The following is an 18,838-nucleotide window of genomic DNA, read 5'->3' on the forward strand; positions in this document are numbered from 1 at the left end:
ACACCCGGCTACCTGCATCTCCGGGGCACCCCGGGGCAGGGCGGGGACCGAGGAGAGCTCGCCGCCGGGTCCCGTCGCCGCTGCCGGGGCCGGGAGCGGGGGTGCTGCCGACGGTCCCTTACCACATTGCTGAGAAAGTCGGCCTCGCTGAAGTCGCCGAAGTCGAGGAAGCCGGTGCCGGCGGCGGGGAAGAGCCGCTCGGCGGGGAAGGGCTCCAGGATACTGTCCATGGTGCCCGCGGCGCCGGGGCTCGGCCGCCCCCCGCGCTCGCCGGCCGGGCTCACTGCGGCCGCGCGCTCCCGCCCGCCCCCCGGCGGCGGCGGCCCATGGGCGGCGGGGCGGCAGCGACCGCCGGGCGGGCACGGGAGCGGAGCGCCGCGCCGGTGCCGCTCAGGGCGGCTGTCAGTGCCCCGCTGCCGAGGGGCCGGCGGGCGGCCGCGGCACGCCCCCGCCCCTCTCCGGGAGCCGCCGGGGCGGGACTTCCCGCGCAGACACCCCCTCGAGGCAGCGCCCCCGCCTCCCGGGCAGCCCCCGCACCGCCGGGCGGGGCGAGTCCGGGGGCTGCCCGGGGCCCCCGTGCTCCTGCCGGCGCTGCGCAGGGACCCGAGGGCGCTGCTGGTCCCCGGCGGAGCCGTGTCAGACGAACCGAACAAACTCTCCTTTCAGCAGCCGGCCGGCTTTGGTGGCTCCTCTGCATCCCTCGGGGAGCGGCGCCGGGAAAGCGCGGGGTTGGAGCCTGAAGGGCTTGGGAGGTCTCCTTGCCCCCGCTCCCCGCAGAGGGCTTGCAGGTAGGCCTGGCTGCAGCAGCACATGTGGCTGCTCTGTAATTAAAGAGCTGGCACTATTAAAGAGCTTCAGGAAGATTATATGGTTTCAGATAAATAGGATTATGGATCCGTGTCCTCTCTGATCATTACTCCAACCAACACTCAAGAAAACCACTTATAATAATCCCGTTGAAGAAGCCCTGATGTTTTATTAATCTGTCCCTATTTCCATGGCTCCACAGAGAACAGACTGGACTCCCAGCTCCAAGGAGGGGGCTTTCTTGGTCACAGGCATCTGCAGAAAAAAACCCCAAAGATAGCACTGCATCTCTCCTGGGGGAAACCTGGCCAGAAGTTGCCAGCGGTGAGGGTTCTGGCAAAGAAGTGCTGATTTGAAGGTGGCTGGAGCCAGTGCTTGAATTGGATCCGGGGTTTTCATCCATCCAGGCTCTTGCTCCACATTCTCCATGGCTGTCAGAACTAATAGCACAACCCAAGGTGCTCCTTGGCTACTGGTTGCACAAGCAGCCACATCCTGCACACAAAAGCCTTTATACTTACACACACAATGAGCTCTTTCAGTTACATTTACTTTTACCTTATGTTTCAGTCAAGTGTAAAGAGCCTTTGGGTAAAAGGTCAGAGACATAAATTCAACCAGGATGGAGTTGTGCTGAGAAAATAATGCTGTTCTTACTTCCTAAATGGTAAAGAAACCTCTTTGTTAATGTGGATGCCAGTGGGTTTAAAGGGGGAAACACGAAAACCTTTGCCACTCTAAGATGGGAAGAAGAAATACGTCCAGACCCTTCAGCAAGAAGTAAACCTGTCTCCAAGTAAGAGGGAAGATGTCTTTTCTTCAACATCCCAGTCAGCAGGGCTCTCAGCTGCAAGGAATAGACAGACTGAATCTTGCCATAGCAATGGAGTGACAGCCAGGGTCACAGAGCACGGACAGAGCCACAGCACGGGCAGCTTCCCCTCCTGCCACTAACCAAACACGGATATCACTTCCCTAACTATGGAGACTCACTGGTGAAACCAAGAGCTTCTGGTTCAGTGCCTCACCCAAGCTAACACAAGGAAGCCTCTTCTCAGGACACACACTGTATTTATCCTCAGGCCGAGGAAGCTCAGATGGTGTCAGCTCCGGTTTGCACAGCATGGGTGGCAGTGTCATCAGAAAAGGTCAGGCAAAGTAAACCTCACTTGTTTGTCTGTGCTCTAGAGGGAAAATGCTTTGGCACAGTCAGATAGGAGCTGTGAAATCCATTCTGGAGATTAAAATATCTCAGAAAAAAAAAAAAAAAAAAAGAAATTGCCTGGTCTGAAACCCTGCTTCTATTCAGTGCTTTTAGTACTGAGTGTAACTGCCCAGATGCAGCTTCTCTGCCTATCACTGCTGCACTTTGCAGGCAAGGAAGAATCATAACGAATACCCCGTTTTGATGTTGAACAGGAAAGCTGCTCTGTCTCATCTTGGAGAGCTCTGATGGGAGCCCCCATCTCAGCATTTGTGTAGAGCTTTGAAATGGACGCTTTGCATATGTCATGCATGAGTGCAATTCACTAAAGGCAATGGAAATGTCATCTAGGTGGTCAGAGGGTGTTGCTACTGACCCTCTGGAGCCAAAAAGGAGAGTTATTTCTGCAGACAAGCAGTTTTGTGCTCCAGAAGAGACCTGGAGACAGGTAAATTGTTAATGGGTGAGGGGAGGTGATTGCAATTCAGAAAAACTCAGACGTGCTGCTGCAACTGGCCATGGGTGCCTGCAGCAAAGGGGGAAAAGGACAGGCTGAGTGGCACTGCTGAAGCGGAGGCCTGGGGACTGCAGTGCTTGCAACACTTGAATGGTGCATCACCCTTACTAGACCATCTTTAAAACCAAGTTCTGCAGCCATCTCTTGGGACATAGATACAGCAGAGCAGGAAGCAACCTTGGGGCAGGGGCTGAATTACATGATTATTCAAATTCCTTCAGCCCAGTTTTCTCTGATTTTAGACTTATTTGCAATCTGATTACAGCAGGAGATTGAAATAGCAATCAAGTATGTTCAGGCTGAACAAGTCAAACTGACAACAGGTAAATCTTCCTGGCCTCACAATATTTGGCACTGCAAATACACATGTATGACCAACCAAGCTAATTTTATCACTGCTGAGAAGTGAATCATCAGTCCATTTCTCAGAAGAAAGGGATCTGCTCTCCTGTGCTCCATCCTGCCTGGTCCTGCTTCCACTGCTTGACTTTATGTCCATATAGTGAGAACTGCAAGTCTCTCATCGTATCACTTTGCATTTGCTTTGCCTTCACCCTGCATTGTTGTGAGCAGGACACACAAGACAAGGTAAGCAAGCCCTGGGCTTGAACACGTGGACAGCAATCCAGGCCATTCAGCTACAAGCCAAGCTGAAGCTTTTGGTTCCCCCACCCAGGACTGTGCCAGGAGGTTTCACAGACTCTTCAAGGATGAGTGTTTCTTGAGGAATGTAGGGTGAAATGTCGGTGATTTTTGGTCTGCTGCATGCAGGCTCTGTTGTTACAGGAGGGGTCATCTGTGTAGTGTTTGCAGCCTGGACAGCTGGTATGGAAATGATTCATGCTGTTAGAACTGCTTTGCTTTGGAGGTCAGGCTGGCTCTTTAGGACTGCCACCAAAGAAAAGCTTTTACTTCAAGTCTGTGAAAGATACCATTTGTCCTGTTTATTTTTCCAATGTTGGTCATATGGATGGAATATGCCTGTTTCTGCCACAGCTTGTCTTCCTAGCCATGAAGGTTTTCTGGAGTCATGCGGACTCCATACTTTGGCTCTTCAGTAGCTCTTTGCAACGGTCTTGCCTTCATTTTGCTTTGTCTTTTCTCTGGATTTATTTCTTCTCCATACATTGCTTTGGTGGGGTTTTGCTCTCTGTTTTGTGCACCACAGACAGAGAGAGCAACTGCTGCATTATAGGTCCCCTCTGCTCCTGAAGGCCCACTGAGAACAAGGTGAGGATGGAAATGGAACTTTCAGCCTAGTTCAAAGAAGAGGTACTACAGTCCCCAGATGAGCTCTTAGGAGTCAGGTCGTGTGTGATGGCACAAGTAGTTACATATCCAACCCTTTGGCTGTGATTTCTTCATTTAGGTTTTTATGGGGGCAATTAAAAACCCAGGAAAATGTAGGGATAGTGACACAGCAAAACATTCTCTAGCAAAAGGTAACTTTTGAGGAAGGACTTGCAATCACTGGAGCCTTTCTTTGCCCTCTGATCCACAGCCCTGCCTCATCCAGGAAATGTGTCTCCCTTTGGATTTCCTTCCAGTGACTGGTTTAAACTCTCTTGCACACCCCTCTCCAGCCAGCATCAGCTGCTTTTCATTTCCTTCTTCCTGCTGTGTGTGCTCCCAGCCCAGTACCCAGCACACCTGTTCCCACCACCAGCAAGCAGCAGTGCAGAGATCACACCCATTGCAGCTCCCTGCTAAAAACAGAGAAGATGGTAACACCTGTTGAAAAAGAATGTTCATAGATCTGCTGACACAGCTGAAAGAGGGAATGAATTATGTTCTGCATATCGCTTTGTGTGCAGCTACACAGGACGTCAAATTAAATGTCTGCCTGCAAGCAGACACACTTCTTTAATGACCACCAAATCCAGGTAGGTGTGAGCCATGCTGAAGCACTGCAGAGAAGTGCAGACACGTGTGTGTCATAAGGAAATGTGCACCACAACTTTTGTGTGCTTTTTTCTCCCCCATATTGCTTAGGAAGTAGAGGGGAAAGTGAAGAGCATATTAATTGCATGTTTGCATATGGCAAGGATCCATGAATGCTGTGGTTTCAATGAGCACCCTAATGCTATGTGGGGAATGAAAGGGAAGCCACAGAGCTCAGCACTACAATTATTATTCTTTCTGGGGTAAACTTGGGGCCCTTGGATAGATTTAAGTCAGCCTTGCAAACAAGGAGCGAGTGGCAGACAAGAAAGGAGGAAAGGCCTAGGAAAAGGAAAGCTTTGAGTACAAGACACCAGACCCTAGGAACATCCCTTCACAGAACCCCTTTAAGCTCCTGGGAATGTGGCTGAGCTGCCTGTGGCTGTATGTCTTTCTGCCAGTATGACAGAAAGCAAAGCCCCCACATAGTAAATGGGCACTGTAACAAAATAGGAGAAATGAAAACTCACCATTTTGGAAGTAACTGATATATGAGGAAAAATCTCTTCTCTCTTGTAATTCCTTCATTTCTTCATGGCAAGCTAAGACTGCTCCTTTGCCTTGTCACACACAGTCTCCCCTTCCTGCTCTATATCTCAAAAAGAGCATAAGCTGGCAATCTCCCTGGGGAATCAGACAACTTTCAGGCTGACTGGGTGCAGAGTAACTTCAATATGAGGGCATCTCCTTCCAGCAGTTTGTTACCATTTGAAGACAGTATGTGAATGGGAAGCTGCAGGACAGCAGAAGAGGGTGGCCACCTCTGCTTCCTATGCACTGCTTTTTATTTACTAGGTTTTTTAGCCTTCATAGTTGCAAGACGTGCTTGCAGAAGGGATCCAGGCAGACTTCATAGGGCTGGAGACAACCTGAAGAGTCATTCTTGGGGGAATGTATCACCTTTTTTCTCCTAACCATTTCCTACAACTCAAATCTTTCCCTAGGAAGGATGACGAGCTGCACACTCTGAATTTTACCTCAAGAAGATACCTTGCATCAAGGAGTGGGAAGCAAATGGCTTTGGTACAGGAGGCAGCTGAAGAGCTGCTGGAACAGGACTGGATGAGTCAGGGCAAGGGATGGCAACAACTCTACTTTGACACACTGTATGAGCCATATAGAGTCAGTCCAAACTCCCATTACCCACATGAAAGACTAGAGGGCAATCCATGCAAATTTGTGCCACTTGACCCTTCAAGCATGGTAGAGAAGTTGGACACTCACATCTTGGCTACATCCAACAGAATCTGCCCTGGTCAGAACAAAGTAGATACAGCACACACAGGCTGGTCAGGGGAGTGGGAGGATGATGTTCCCTGTACTGCCAAGGGTTAAAAGCAAGGTCCAGATGCACAAGAAATCCTGTGAGGAGAAAAGCACAACCCGGCAATTCAGGCATGTCTCACCCCCGTTCAAATGACATTGTTTCAGTGCTGTCTGCCTCACCCCTCAGTGGTAATTACAGACTTTCACTACAGGGGGAAGAGAACACGGGGGAAGAAACCTTCATTACAGACATCTCCTAGAGAAAAGCAACCCCAGTGTAAAGTCTCAGGCACATAGCCAGGATCAGCCACCAAAGCAAAACACATTTAGGACAAAAATAAAAGGGGGAGAAGTGTTAAGTGCTTTGGGAAGATCAGAAGCCCACCAGATTGGCTGCAGTACAGTGCTGGGTGTGGGGAGCACTTTGGAGGAGCTGGAATGCTGCCCTGCTTTTAAGTGGTGTGGTTTGCATTTACATTCTTCCTTCCTTCCTCCTTCTCTGGGTGCTTGTTTTCCCTGATGTCTGCATGTGTCCCTTTGTCACCCCTGGTAAACACCGGTGGGCTGGGAATGGATGGTTTTCCTAGGCTTCCTAGCTGGATGTTTGTCAAAGGGGCACATAAAGCTGTAGGTGTCCTTGGCTGACCCCTCTCCCTTTTGTACACCTAGCTTAAGATATACACTCAAGAACAGGTTTCTTGTACTCAAAGCTGGGGGCTCCTTCTTACCTTGTGTATATTACAGGGGCCCAAAGTTTGAGTTTTGTTGCAAAGGATGCAAGAGGGTTTTTCTTCCCAGTAGGTCATGCATCTGTTACAGACCATGATCATTTCCTGTTGCTGTGGTGCATCTGTCAGGCTTGGTGTTGACCTTCCCTCAGGTAACTGACACCTCTGGCAAAAAAATGGTCTAATTCCTGCTGCTTTTCTTCCTCGTTCCAACTTTCTGTTGACAAAAGGCATAGGTCCAAGCTAAGTTACTCTTTTTACCCCTGGGCATTCACATGTGTGAAACTGAGAACCACTGTCATGGCATGGTAAACTCAGTGTTTGTGGGAGAGGTCACTTCAGTGACAAAATTTTCCTACAGAGCCCTTTTGTGTTGCTGGTGGTAGCACCTTGTTCTTGCAGGATCGGGGTATGATGCTACATTAGAAAGATCCTTCAAACCAATAGGCCTTGTCCCCAGGCAACTAACAGCACAGATGGGAGAGGACCAGGAGGAGAATAACGTTCAATCAGAGTGCTATTAAGATGTGTCTAGGGAACTGGCTGAATTTTAATTGTTCTTTCCTACTCAGTGAGTGAGCACAGGAAAAGATTTACCTTCTGGCCTTTCCATTTGGGCATGTTGACATTTCCAGGCGGCACTTTCCTCTGATGGAGAGGTTTGACGTCAGGTGGGCTGATTAAAGCCTGCAGTGCCTCTGACTCATTTGGCTACGTCCTGTGCAAGGGGATTTGTAATGTGTCTCTTGTCTTTCTTACACTTGTTATGGTTGGTTTTAAATAAATAAAGCTAAGCTCAATTCACAACTTCAGGGAAGATGCAACTCGGCTCAGACTCAAATATGCATTGCCATGGCAACGGATGCTGTCAGGCACACACAGACGTGTCACTCTTGGCAGCCAGCTCCCCTGCCCTCCTCTGTCAACCCAAGCAGTGCATGGGGCTGGGGTGGGATGCAGGAAAGCCAGGGGAGGCTGGCACTGTCCATGCCACTTGGGCATGCAGCTGTTCCTGGGAACTGGCCTCACTGCTCTCCCAGCCTCAGGAGAGCTCACCTGGGCCAGCCAACTGCCCTCTTGCAGAGCAAGAACTCCTTTGGGAGAAGCCCTGGTGAATGAAATTGCCCCTAGTGTGACCTTCTCAATTTGCAAAAAGGAGGGGAGGGACTACCTGGATCAAAAAGTCTCATACAGCTGCTGCCAAGTGTGGCATGCTCTTCGTGCATGGACTGAGATCTGAAATAAAAAAATAATAATTATCAGCTGCCTTCCATTAAGATCCACTGACAAATTCCTCATGATTGCTAGAGAGATGCCCAGCAAGGAAACAGAAGTGGGGAGAGATGTGGTTTCTGCAGCTGACTCTGGGGTGGATAGGTTAGGCAAGGCAAGGCAAGGCAAGGCAAGGCAAGGCAGTAGAGTCCCTGGGTCTTCCCTGAGTACTTGTGTCTCCTTGACATACTGAGAAGGTTCCTTTGGTGCTGCCATTTCCTGTACAGCTTTTGATTCATCAAGAACTTGAGTGTTGCAGCAGCCTAAAACATGAAGCATGAAACATGGCCAAAGGCAGCGTCACTAAGAAAGAGGCTCTTCGAAGTGCTCAAGAACTCCTTGCCTGTGGCTCTGCACCTGTGCATCTCTAACATCCACTGATTATACAACCATCAAAGTTGGAAGAGAACTTTAAGATAACCAAGTCCTAACATCCACCCAGCAGTATCAGGGTAACCCTTAAACCACTAAACCATATCACCCAGAACAGATCCAGATGCCTCTTAAACACCTTCAAGGATGGTGATTTCACCACCTTCCTGGGCAATCTATTCCAATGTCTGACCACCCTAACAATGAAAAATCTTTTTCTAATACTTAATCTGAATCTCCCCTGTATCAACTCAAGGCCATTCCCTCTGGTTCTTTCACTGCAGGCATGGTAGAAGAAATCAGTCTCTCTACCCGGACAGCACCTCAATGTCCTTTTAAAGTGAGGGGCCCAAAACTGGATGCAGCACTTGAAGTGTGGCCTCACCAGTACTGAGTACAGAGGGGAGATCACTGCCCTGGTCCTGCTGGCTACACAATAATTGATACAGGTCAGGATGCCATTGGCATTCTTGGCCACCTGGACACACACTGGATCATGTTCAGCCTCGGTTGACCAGCACTCCCAGGTCCTTTTCTGCTGGGTACTTTTACAGCCACTCTTCCCCCAGCCCGTAGTGCTGCTTGGGGTTGTTGTGACCCAAGTGCAGGACCCAGCACTTTTCCTTATTGAACCTCATGCAGTTGTCCTCAGTCCATTGATTGAGCCTGTCCAGATCCCTCTGCAGAGACTTCCTATCCTCAAATCAGATCAACACTCCCACACAACTTAGTGTCATCTGCAAATTTACTAAGAGTGCTACCAATCCCAATGTCCAAGTCATCAATAAAGATGTTAAACAAGACCAATCCCAAAACTGAGCCCTGGGGAGCACCACTAGCAACCAGCTGCCAAATGGATTTAGCTCCATTCACCACAATTCTCTGGGTCTGGACATGCAGCCAGTTTTTTACCCATTGAAGAGACCACCCATCCAGGTCGTGAGCAGCCAGTTTTTCTAGGAAAAGAGGTACTAGAGAAATGAGACATTCTGGTTTGTGTGGCAAACAGGGCTAACGGAGTTGCCAGATCTTCCTTTCTCTAAGTATCTCAGAACATTTAGCAGCTTTCTCAAAGCCTGGGCACCTGAAGTCCTGGAAACGTGGAAACTTCTTGCCTTCCCTGCTCTTAGGTGACTTCTGACAGTTGCAGGGAACTGGCTGAAAATGCACCCTGCTGGCTCCAACATAGGCAGGCAAACCTAGGAAACCATCATTTACTGGTTTTAATCCTATTATTTTTAGATCACCCCATTGAGTGAGTTCTGAATTACAGTTTTTGGTTTGGCTTGTGGGCAAGCACAATGCACACAGGAAAGTGTTTGAGTGCTGTCCCACTGACCTGAGCTGCACCAAGAGGCAGCATATACCCTGTTGGACTTGTACAGGGGCAGGAAGGGGCACAAAACAATTGAGCCAAGAATCCAGTCTTCCCAAATAGATCTCTAGGGCTGGGGAATGCTTTCTAGCTTAATCCTCATTTTGTAGGTGTAATGCTTTCCTATGTGGGGTGCCATGTCTTTTTTCTACCACAGCTGATTTGAAATTAACCTTTACCTCCTACTGTCGCTGCACCCTGCCACACTGGGGAAGTTAATAGCATGGAAGAGTTTGAACTTGTGAAATGTTTCTATGACTGCATAGATTGAGCCACATTACCATGACAAATCACTGAAATCTGAGAAATCTAATTTACAACACAAATTTCTTTTTTTGTGTGTGTCTTTCCCAACTCAAATTCAAGTCAGAGAGTGTCTGGAATGTGCAGTAATTCTAATCTAGCAGAACTGTGGGTGTAAGAAGGATGAAAAACAATTGCATGAGGTCTCCAGGGCTGGTCTACAATGACTCCAAACCCTAAATTGCTTATCCCTTGAACGTGGTTTACAGCAGCAATGGATCCTGGCGGAGCTGTGTAACCAGCACTTAAATAAAGGGGAGGCAGCAGGACCTCCTGAATCAGTGGCATCTGTTCTGGGAAGGGCTTGCCCAGAAACAGCCACAGCAAGAAGGTACTGAAACCCACTGTCTCCTCCTAGAAACAGAATTGAAGGTCACAAAGTAAAGACCCCTGAAAACAGCACTGGCCTCTGATTAAAAATAAATCCTTTCATGCACAGACAGTGGTTTGAGAAAGGAAAATATTGAACTGCAGTGAAATCTTGGAGAGTTCACGGCTGGACACCTTGGAGTGGAAACACCAGTAGCATCAATTCAGGTAGAGCTCTATACCCCCAGCCACTGGCATCAATGTACAAGAATATTCCCATCTCTCAAATTTAACTTCTTTCACAATAAAACTGATTTTTATGGTGCTTTTATCTGGGATAGTGTGAAAGTAACTCAGGAACAAGGGAGATGAAAGTCTGCTTGGTGTCACCGAGCCACCTCTGAAGCCAGGAAAATCATGACTCTCTGTAAACAGTTAGTGTTTTGCCCCAGTATGGGAATTGGCATCATTATTTCCAAGTGATGGGGGCTGCCACTGTCTCAGCCAGAACAATAAACAAAACAAAGCACTGTGTTGTGGTCCTCCTACCCCCTGTATTGCACTCTCAGGACTAGCAGACAACAGCAGAGATATTTGGGCACTTAGCAGGTTCACTTCTTCCTGTAAAATGCACTAAAGGAAGTACTGGTAAAATACATTATATGAATGGCCCACATAACTTACTGCTGTCACTTATAACTGAGAAGGAACTGCAAAGAATGGAACTGATATTTATAGGGGTGAAAACATCCTTCTTTATTCTGAGAGCATGGCTTACAGTCCTATGAACCCTTTGCAGAATTCAGATTTTCATAAAGCACCTGAAACAGAGGTTTGAAAATGGAGAACTGTTAAAAAACCTCAGCACCCTAAAGTCCACATCAAACCAGAAATGTTCCTCGGGAGCAGGTTAATATATAAATACACTTCACATCATATCTTTATTTCTGTGCAAGACCATTAAATTTCCAGGAAGTACCCAATGCTTCCTGGCACATACCAAGGGAGGCTGTGACCTGAGCAACAGCTGTAATGATCCCATCACAGACAGAATATTTTGCAGCATTCTACACAAATATTAATTCTGGTGCCAGCAAGTAGTTTTGCCTGGTCTTTTGCTGCCTGGTCAATTGCATATAAGTCACTCTTCCCCCACTGCAGGCTGCCATCCTCTCCTTCTTGACCAGATACTCAGTGGATTATTTTTGTCTCAGATCACATAGTCCCAATGGTACAATTACACACTGACCTCAAAGACTTGCTTTTAAAATTACCCTTCTTTAGCAAACCCTCTGTCTAGTGGGTTGGGTGGTTTTCTTATTTTTTATTTTTATATCTAAATGGTTAAATAGTGGGTGTGGTTGGGGAGAGAAGAAAAGAAGAAAGAGAAAGAAGCAGACAGAGCAAACAGTAGGGGAGACAGTTGTGAGGGTCACAAGTGCACTCAGGAGGGGGACATCCATGTACTCCAAAGAGAAGACACTTAGCTTCCTCCCTTTCCTCAGTAACATCTTCTCCTGGAAGGTCAGTCCTTCCTGTCAACAAATGTCATTTCACTACAGAGAGAGTAACATAGCTCTCTTCCTCATAGCTACAGCTAAAGATTTATTCTTGGGAACCACTACCTAAATCAGAGACCAAACAAACCAGGAAATTTCAAATATGGTGTGAAATTTGGAACTTTCCTGTAAGTGCTCACAGATGTTAAACATTTTACAAACAGAAGAGACAGAAAAGCAACTCAGAAGGGCTCTGAAGGGCCTAGAGGCAAACAAGCCTAGGACAGAGGTAGACAATCTTAACTGTAGAGATGTGTTCACAGTGAAACCCATGTAGGACAAGTGTAATTTGTCCATGTTGCTATTGAGCTGACAGTTCCATCAAATTTTTGAAAATCTTCATAAAATGCATGAAATCTCTTCAGGAGAGATGAGCATCTTCTCTGAGGATGACGAGCGTGAGGGAATAGGACAACAGTCTGTCCTTGCAAGGAAAAAAAGGGAAGCAATTCACAGGCTGTCAGGGGAAACTTCAAATATGCCTCAACTCACATCCAGGTTGTGCACACTACTTTTTGAGTTTGCTACACAACAGGACTTTCCCCTCCACACTATAAATAGCTTTAAAACCCATCTGAAATTGTTTTAAGGCTGATGGGAGCTGCAGTGAATTCGCTCCAAGTGATAAAAGGAACTTTTGCTGGGCTGGTTGTGAAAGTTGGCCTTCTAGTAGCCACCTGTCAGCTGAGCAGTGGCTGCTCATCCATTGTGCTCATAATGGTATCCTTCATCCTTCACATCTTCAGGTGTGCATATCTATTCCACATTGTTCTGCACACCCTATTTTCTGTAGCCTTTTCTGCACACTGGCTATGTCTCAGTCCTGACAGGATGAGTTCCTTTTGTATCAAACCTCACCAACAAAAGCTCAGGACTAGTACCTGGAGAGGAGGCCTGCAAACGGTGTCCTGATGTATTTGAGAAGAAGGCAACTGTGACTCGGGTGACTCCTGCTCTGCATGGGAGTTTGATTGTGTAGGACAGATGTGAACATCATGCGATTGGAAACAATCTTTGAATGTTCCAAATAGTCCATGTTCCAGCTGTTTGGGATAAGACAATCCTCCTCCCTTTGTTCATCCTGCAGCTCCCCTTGTACACAGCATCTTTTCCCCTTCTCCATTACTACGCCATTGCACTGGGGTGTTGTCCTGTGCTGTTGCACAGCTGGCTTCACCCACACCTGCAGTGACTGCATTTTATGGTGGCTGAAATAATCTTTGGTTTGGGGAGGGTTTTTTGTCAATTTTGTGAAAAGCTTTTGAAGCCTATGAAATTGAAATGTACTTGATACCTTGCTGGAAGAGACAACAAGCTGGTTAGCACAGCCTTGGCTGGAGCAGAAAGCAGTATTAGAGCTCCAGTTAAATGATACCTATAAATGCTGGCAAGGGACACAGTGAGGATGAACAGGCATCTGTGTATTCACCATTTCTCTCATTTGGGTTTAAAAAGCCAAATCCACCTACCAACATTTGCTGAGAAGAGTTTGTTTCACAAATATCAGTCAGCAAGACATCAGTCAAAGGTATTCATCTATAAAATAAAAAAATTCAAATTCCAAACTTTGCTCTTTTAATGAGCTCTGGTAAATTTGCTCCCTTTTACAATCCTGGGGTCAATCAATTAGCAACTGCTTAGGGGTGAAACTTAATTAAGCTCAGATAACACAACAGAGGTTTCACCTCAGCCTCCCTCTATACACATCCTCACTTACACATCTGGGTAAAAGCTTCACTGCAAAGCCTGGAGAGAGCAATTGCTTCAAGCAGAGTCTCTGAGAGCACATCTGAGCTCCCAAAAAGCATTGCAAACTCTTGCATCATGCAGAGGCAAAGCAGCAAGGAAACGAGAAGATCCACTCTGGCAAGTTGCTGCCACGGGGATAAGGTGTCACTGGGAACAACAAAAGGTGGTTTTACTGAGGAAACGTGGTGCCACGACTTATTAGTCTTTCAGCAGAAGCAGGAATCCTAGCGCTGCTCTGATGGTGCTGCTCCTGCAGCAGGAGTGAGCCAGCCATTCAGGACTAGTCTGACAAATCTGGCTCCAGCTGCTCGACTTTATTAACGACAGAAGCCCTGGAGGGGTGGGATCCAGAGGCATCACAGCGATTTTTTTCCCCTTTCCTAAGCACAAAAGACAGAAGTGGAATGTAGCTGAGGAATGCTTCGCCCTTGGAAGGGATGTAATAAATCTCCTTGGATGTGATATTTGGTTTATTTTGTGGGAGTCATTCAAAAGGAAAATGCAGATTGTGGGGCTTAGTGCTCAGCCTATGCTGGCAAAGGATCCCCGACAAAGAATGTCCATTGGCAGGGAATTTCCTGACTTTGCAAGTGAGCAAACGCCTCTTTCTCAGTTACTCTAAAAGCTGTTTTGTTATTATATAAAAAGTTCAATAAAGCAGACAATGATCAGTTCTACTCCAGATTCACCAGAAGAAGGACAAGTAATCATCAGCCTTATTTGCAGGAGGAAGGATTTGAGCTGCTGGAGTAGCCTGAGCTATGCTCAAGAAAGTGCTTTTTCTCCAGGATGGTCTCCTGGGCCGCAGGGGGCTGCTGGGGAGGCTGCGGCATCCCAATTGCTGGAAGCATTTAACACCCACGTCATGCTCTGCTCCTGGGTGACTCCACCTTGGAGAGGGGGTGACAGCTTCAGAGATCTCCCAAAGTCCCTGCAAGCCCTCTGGTGATTATTACTGTATGATTATTATTTAATAGCAGGAGTTGCCACCTTTGGGATGGGGACTTAAGGAGGATTCTTCCTGTACCTAAGGTCACTGGAACTAGGGATGTGTTAGCAGGCAGAGGTCAGGGAAGAAGAAAACAGAAGGGTACTGATGTGGAGATGAATTGGATTTACTGTAGCAGTATGGCAAAGAAAAAGCCCAAAGGTCACTATGGACCCACCACAGAGTAGAATGACAGCAGGCTCACTGACAGTGGTGGGCAGGCAGGAGGGAATGGATTTATCCTGGGTGCTCAGGTCTACAAGAGAAGTCCAAGGGGAAGTCATGACAGAGGTCAGATGAATGGCTGTAAGCCACCTGGGACCCCTAAACCATCTTTAAAGGGGACCTGGAAGGGAAGAGGAGCAGACCTCATGGAGCCAACCACAGCTGTCTGCAGCAGTTCTACCATTGATAGAATCACCACAGTAGAAGATAGAGGGGGTATACAAGTTATTTTTCCATGGTAAATACTTAATTTATTACCCCTGGTGGTAAAGTTAAGTTCCAGCTGTGAAAAGCCCAAAGCCCTTCCACCTGCCTGTTTGGATGGAAGTGGAGTAGCCTGAGCAGGCAGAGCTACCATTATAGCACCAGGACACCTGGGGAAAGGTGGGAGTGTGGTCTCTACACACACTCAGTGAACCCCAGAAACTGCCCAGGCTATGAGTGGGCATCACTGATGAAGACCACAGTTCAGAGGGGTCAGCCATACAAGCCTTCATCTTTGCTGCTCTGCTCATCCTCCAAAAATACAATCTTACTCACTCCATCAGGTTACTGGAGACTCCCCTTTCTCATCTGCTTATGAGAAGAGATTAAAAAGGATAGCAGATGTTGGCTAAGATTTTGATTTCCTAGAAGAGAACGTGTTTGAAGTGCTCTGTGGAGGGATGAAGGCCTCTACAATAGATTGTAAGAGTACTTCAGGTTGTTGCCCGCCATTGTCACCTGCAGGGAATTACGTGTTTTCAGTGTCTCCTGTCTTGCCAGGGAACACAAATATCTTCTGTGCTGCACCCTGTGTTTTCACATGGAGAGGAGGTGCCTGTATGAAGCAAGTGACCTTATCAAGGAATTAGCACTCTTGGGTTTTTACCAGGGCTGGACTGAGCACTTTGCTACTGTTATCGCTCCTATTGATTTTACATTTATAGAGAGCTTCAAATTTACACAGTGCTTAATAAACACAAAGTTTCCTGGACTGCAACTAGTATATGAGAACTGGGAGGTATTAAAACAAACAAACAAACAAACAAAACACAGCATGATTAAAAAAAAAACCCCAAAAATTACATTTCTATGTTCTTTTTTCCACTACAGTCACAGGCTGAAGATTAGGGGATGTGTCGCCACACTCCCATACAGCCACACACACTTCAAGACATTGCAAGAGCAAATGGATCCAACATCTTCCCAGTCAAAATGGCAATTTTGTACCATTTGTCCCACTGACATCATGCAAAGTTTTGGACAGAGGGGTCTAAATTGTGTTGGGTAAGAGTAAACCAGCAGAAGACCTTTGGTTCTACTCCTGCTATGCCACTGAAAATTTCACCCAAGTTTTCCAAAGATGCAAGTATTTTCCTCCTGCAGGAGTGGGGGCATGAGTCTCAGACTGAGATACAATGTGAGACATCACTGGACTGAGGTATTTGTGAGCAGGAAAGTGATAGTTGAATTTAATTCCCTCAGGCACAGCACCATTATCATCACAAACATTTTGTCTGGACAAATTATTTATTCATCAGCTTAAAAATTAAACCCTTTTTGCTTGTGGGTGTTTAAAAAATAGGTTTTTTCTAAATGAACCTCTGAGAGCAGAATTAACATCCTCATCACCTCCACCATGTATCTGAAAATATCACCTTGTGTGACACTTTGTGGCAGAGAGACTCAAAAGAAGGAAAAGGAATAGCAAACAACCATGGGGACAGAGAAACTGGAAGATGCAAGGGAAAAGTGGAAGTCATGCAGCTTTGACCAAAGGGAAAGGAGCACATGCTGAATCCAGATAATCTCTGAGGAATCAGACAGGTAGGTTGAATGATTTCTAAAAAGCAGTGGTTTAGGCTCCAGATCTGAGTCATCACATCCTGGTGATCAAAGGGGACTAGACAACAGTAAGTTTAAGTCCAGTGTTTGGGAAGCACTCAGGTAAGTAGAAACAAATGCCTGAAAGTGTTGTTTGAGGGGAAAAAACCCCAAACCCAACAAAAGACCTCCCAGAACAAAAAAGACTTTAAGTGCAGAGATGACATGTGGTACAGCAGAATCTCTGTCAGGAAACCCTGTGAGATACACGCTCCCGCCAAGAATTTGGGTCGTCAGCTGCAAGTTCTGTCTTCAGCCCCTCCCAAGGAATTAAAGTTCTGCCACTCTTCCCTCACTGCTTTTGCTGCAGCCCTGGCTGTGAATCAGGCGCACCGCTCACACAAGTTTACCTTGGCAGGATGTGAATGTCTACTGCGGACTACAGGGTGTGGACAAGTGTGCCCAGGGCCTTTCTGCACAGCTTCTCCATATTCTCCAGAGGCTGGCACGGATAAATGGCCCAGCCTTGGAAAATATTATCGTCTCCCAGAGAACGCTGGTTCTGAGCTGTACCCAAAGGAAGCTAGGCAGCACTCAGGGGAAAACTTAATAAGCAGCTGGGTGAAACTCCCTGGGTTCTACAGATGGAGGGAAGCAGAAACGTCTGCTTTTGAGAAGTTCACCTGAGAAAAACATTCCCTTACATCTTAGCCTTGACACTGGGCTTTCAGCCCGGTGTGTGCCTATGTGCCATACACAATGCCACCTAACAGATTTTTGGAGTGCTGGGCACGCCTGGATGTAACATATTTATTTCTCTGCCTCTTCCACCAGGATATCCCAAATACTTGATCAGGTGTTAACAGCTTGACACTCCAAGGTCCCACAGCAGAATTTCCCCAAGTACTGCTTCTAGTGAGAAGGACCCACATATCCAAACGAAGTTCTGCAACCACCTTTCCAGGTATCTTCTGAACCTCTCACACAGAGGCCAAAGGCAGTCTGTCCAGTTCTATGATCCCACAGGGAATTGCATATTGTTCTAAATATGAATTTTCTCTCAATATGTGACTGCCTATCTTAGCAAAACAATTATGAGGACTAAGCTCTGGTGGTTCTGCTGTGCAAAATGTTACCCAGAGTCCTTGCCAGTGCTCTTCACTGAACATTTCAACTTCACTTTAAGCCACCATTGCTCCATCAGTACATCTTAATGCATCTGCCAGGCAAGAGATCATGTGATTCAATTTGAAGTTTTTCTACATGGGCCAATAGATATCAGAGTCTGTATATGAGCATATACAAGTTATTTTCAGCTCATCTGTGACATGCAATTCCACCCACCAGGCTTGCAGAGATATATAAATCATGGAGTTGTCTAAAATAACAGGCCCTGAGGAAACATCTGTCACCTTTTCAAGCTTGGGAGGGAGGAGGATGAAGCATTCAACTCCACAACTTACTGAATTTTCTTTTAGCTCTAAGAAAGCAGAGAGCAGCAAGTCTTTCTGACACAGCCCAGATGCCCTGGCAGTTGGGTATTCTCATTGACTTCACACTGCATTTGACCTGTGCACGTAACACAGGCAATACTGATACGCTCAGCAATTTGGATGACATTTGTGCCATCTCTCACCCTTATCATCAAAAGAAAAGGATTGCTTCAATTCTCTCTTGTTTCTGTGGGCTTTATCCCCCCAAAGTGACTGGTGGTTGGCCCTTTGCACTCGATCTCTTAATCAAAGGAAAACAGAACTTGCTGTGTTGGAATCTACTGACAGCTGTTCTAGTCCTGAAACCCGCCACCGCCTGCGCATGGGAAGCGTGTGGGCCAGAGCCTCGCCTATGCTACAGATACTCCCATTTTCACTGGAAAAATCAGGAAAAGCTGTGAAGTTGTTTATTTGCCCTCTCTCTCGCTCCTCCCTTCTTTTGAATTGATCTGATCTTCTCTCTTGGACCTCAACCCCACTCACTTTTTGCTGCTCGTCCTAGTGGAGAAAACCGCAATGGAGCAGGGTAAGGAGACGGAAACGATTTCCCCCCCGCCGCCGGGCGCCCCAGCCGCGGAGCCGCCATGAGCGCCGCCCGCCGCGCGCTCGCTGACGGGGCGCCGTGAGGGCAGCGCGCGGCCCGCCCGCGGCGGCGCTGCCCCCTGGCGGCGGGCGGGCGGCACTGCCGTGTTCTGCTGCGTCCGGGTCCGTGTCCTCGTTCCTCGTCCTCATCCTTATCCTCATCCTCATCCTCATCCAAATCCTCGATCGTGCCGTGCCCCTGTCAGTGCCCATGGCTGTGTGCTGTAGCTATGCTCAGGCCTGTGCCAGTGCCGGTACCCGTGCCAGGGCTGTGCCCTTTTCCGTGTCTGTGCATGTGGCCTTGGTGGCATGGCCCTGGCCATGCTCTGCCTGTGGCTGTGC

General features: G+C 47.5%; 1 protein-coding gene across 4 annotated transcripts in view; it reads right to left on the bottom strand.

The window, feature by feature from the left end:
* The window catches only part of CREB3L1 (cAMP responsive element binding protein 3 like 1), a 63,459-nt gene extending 44,956 nt beyond the window's left edge, over nt 1-18,503 (bottom strand). For 3 of the 4 annotated variants that reach the window (XM_066552640.1, XM_066552641.1, XM_066552639.1), the window contains exon 1: nt 123-244. In XM_066552640.1, coding sequence (XP_066408737.1) covers nt 123-230 — 108 coding nt within the window. In that variant the 5' untranslated portion in view covers nt 231-244. Of the gene's footprint in view, nt 1-122; nt 245-18,397 lie in introns of those variants that run through there. The other variant, XM_066552642.1, reaches the window with a different exon arrangement.
* Nucleotides 18,504-18,838: the final 335 nt, after the last annotated feature.

This window comes from Molothrus aeneus, chromosome 6 (assembly GCF_037042795.1).
Source record: "Molothrus aeneus isolate 106 chromosome 6, BPBGC_Maene_1.0, whole genome shotgun sequence".
NCBI classification, from domain to species: Eukaryota; Metazoa; Chordata; class Aves; order Passeriformes; family Icteridae; genus Molothrus; species Molothrus aeneus.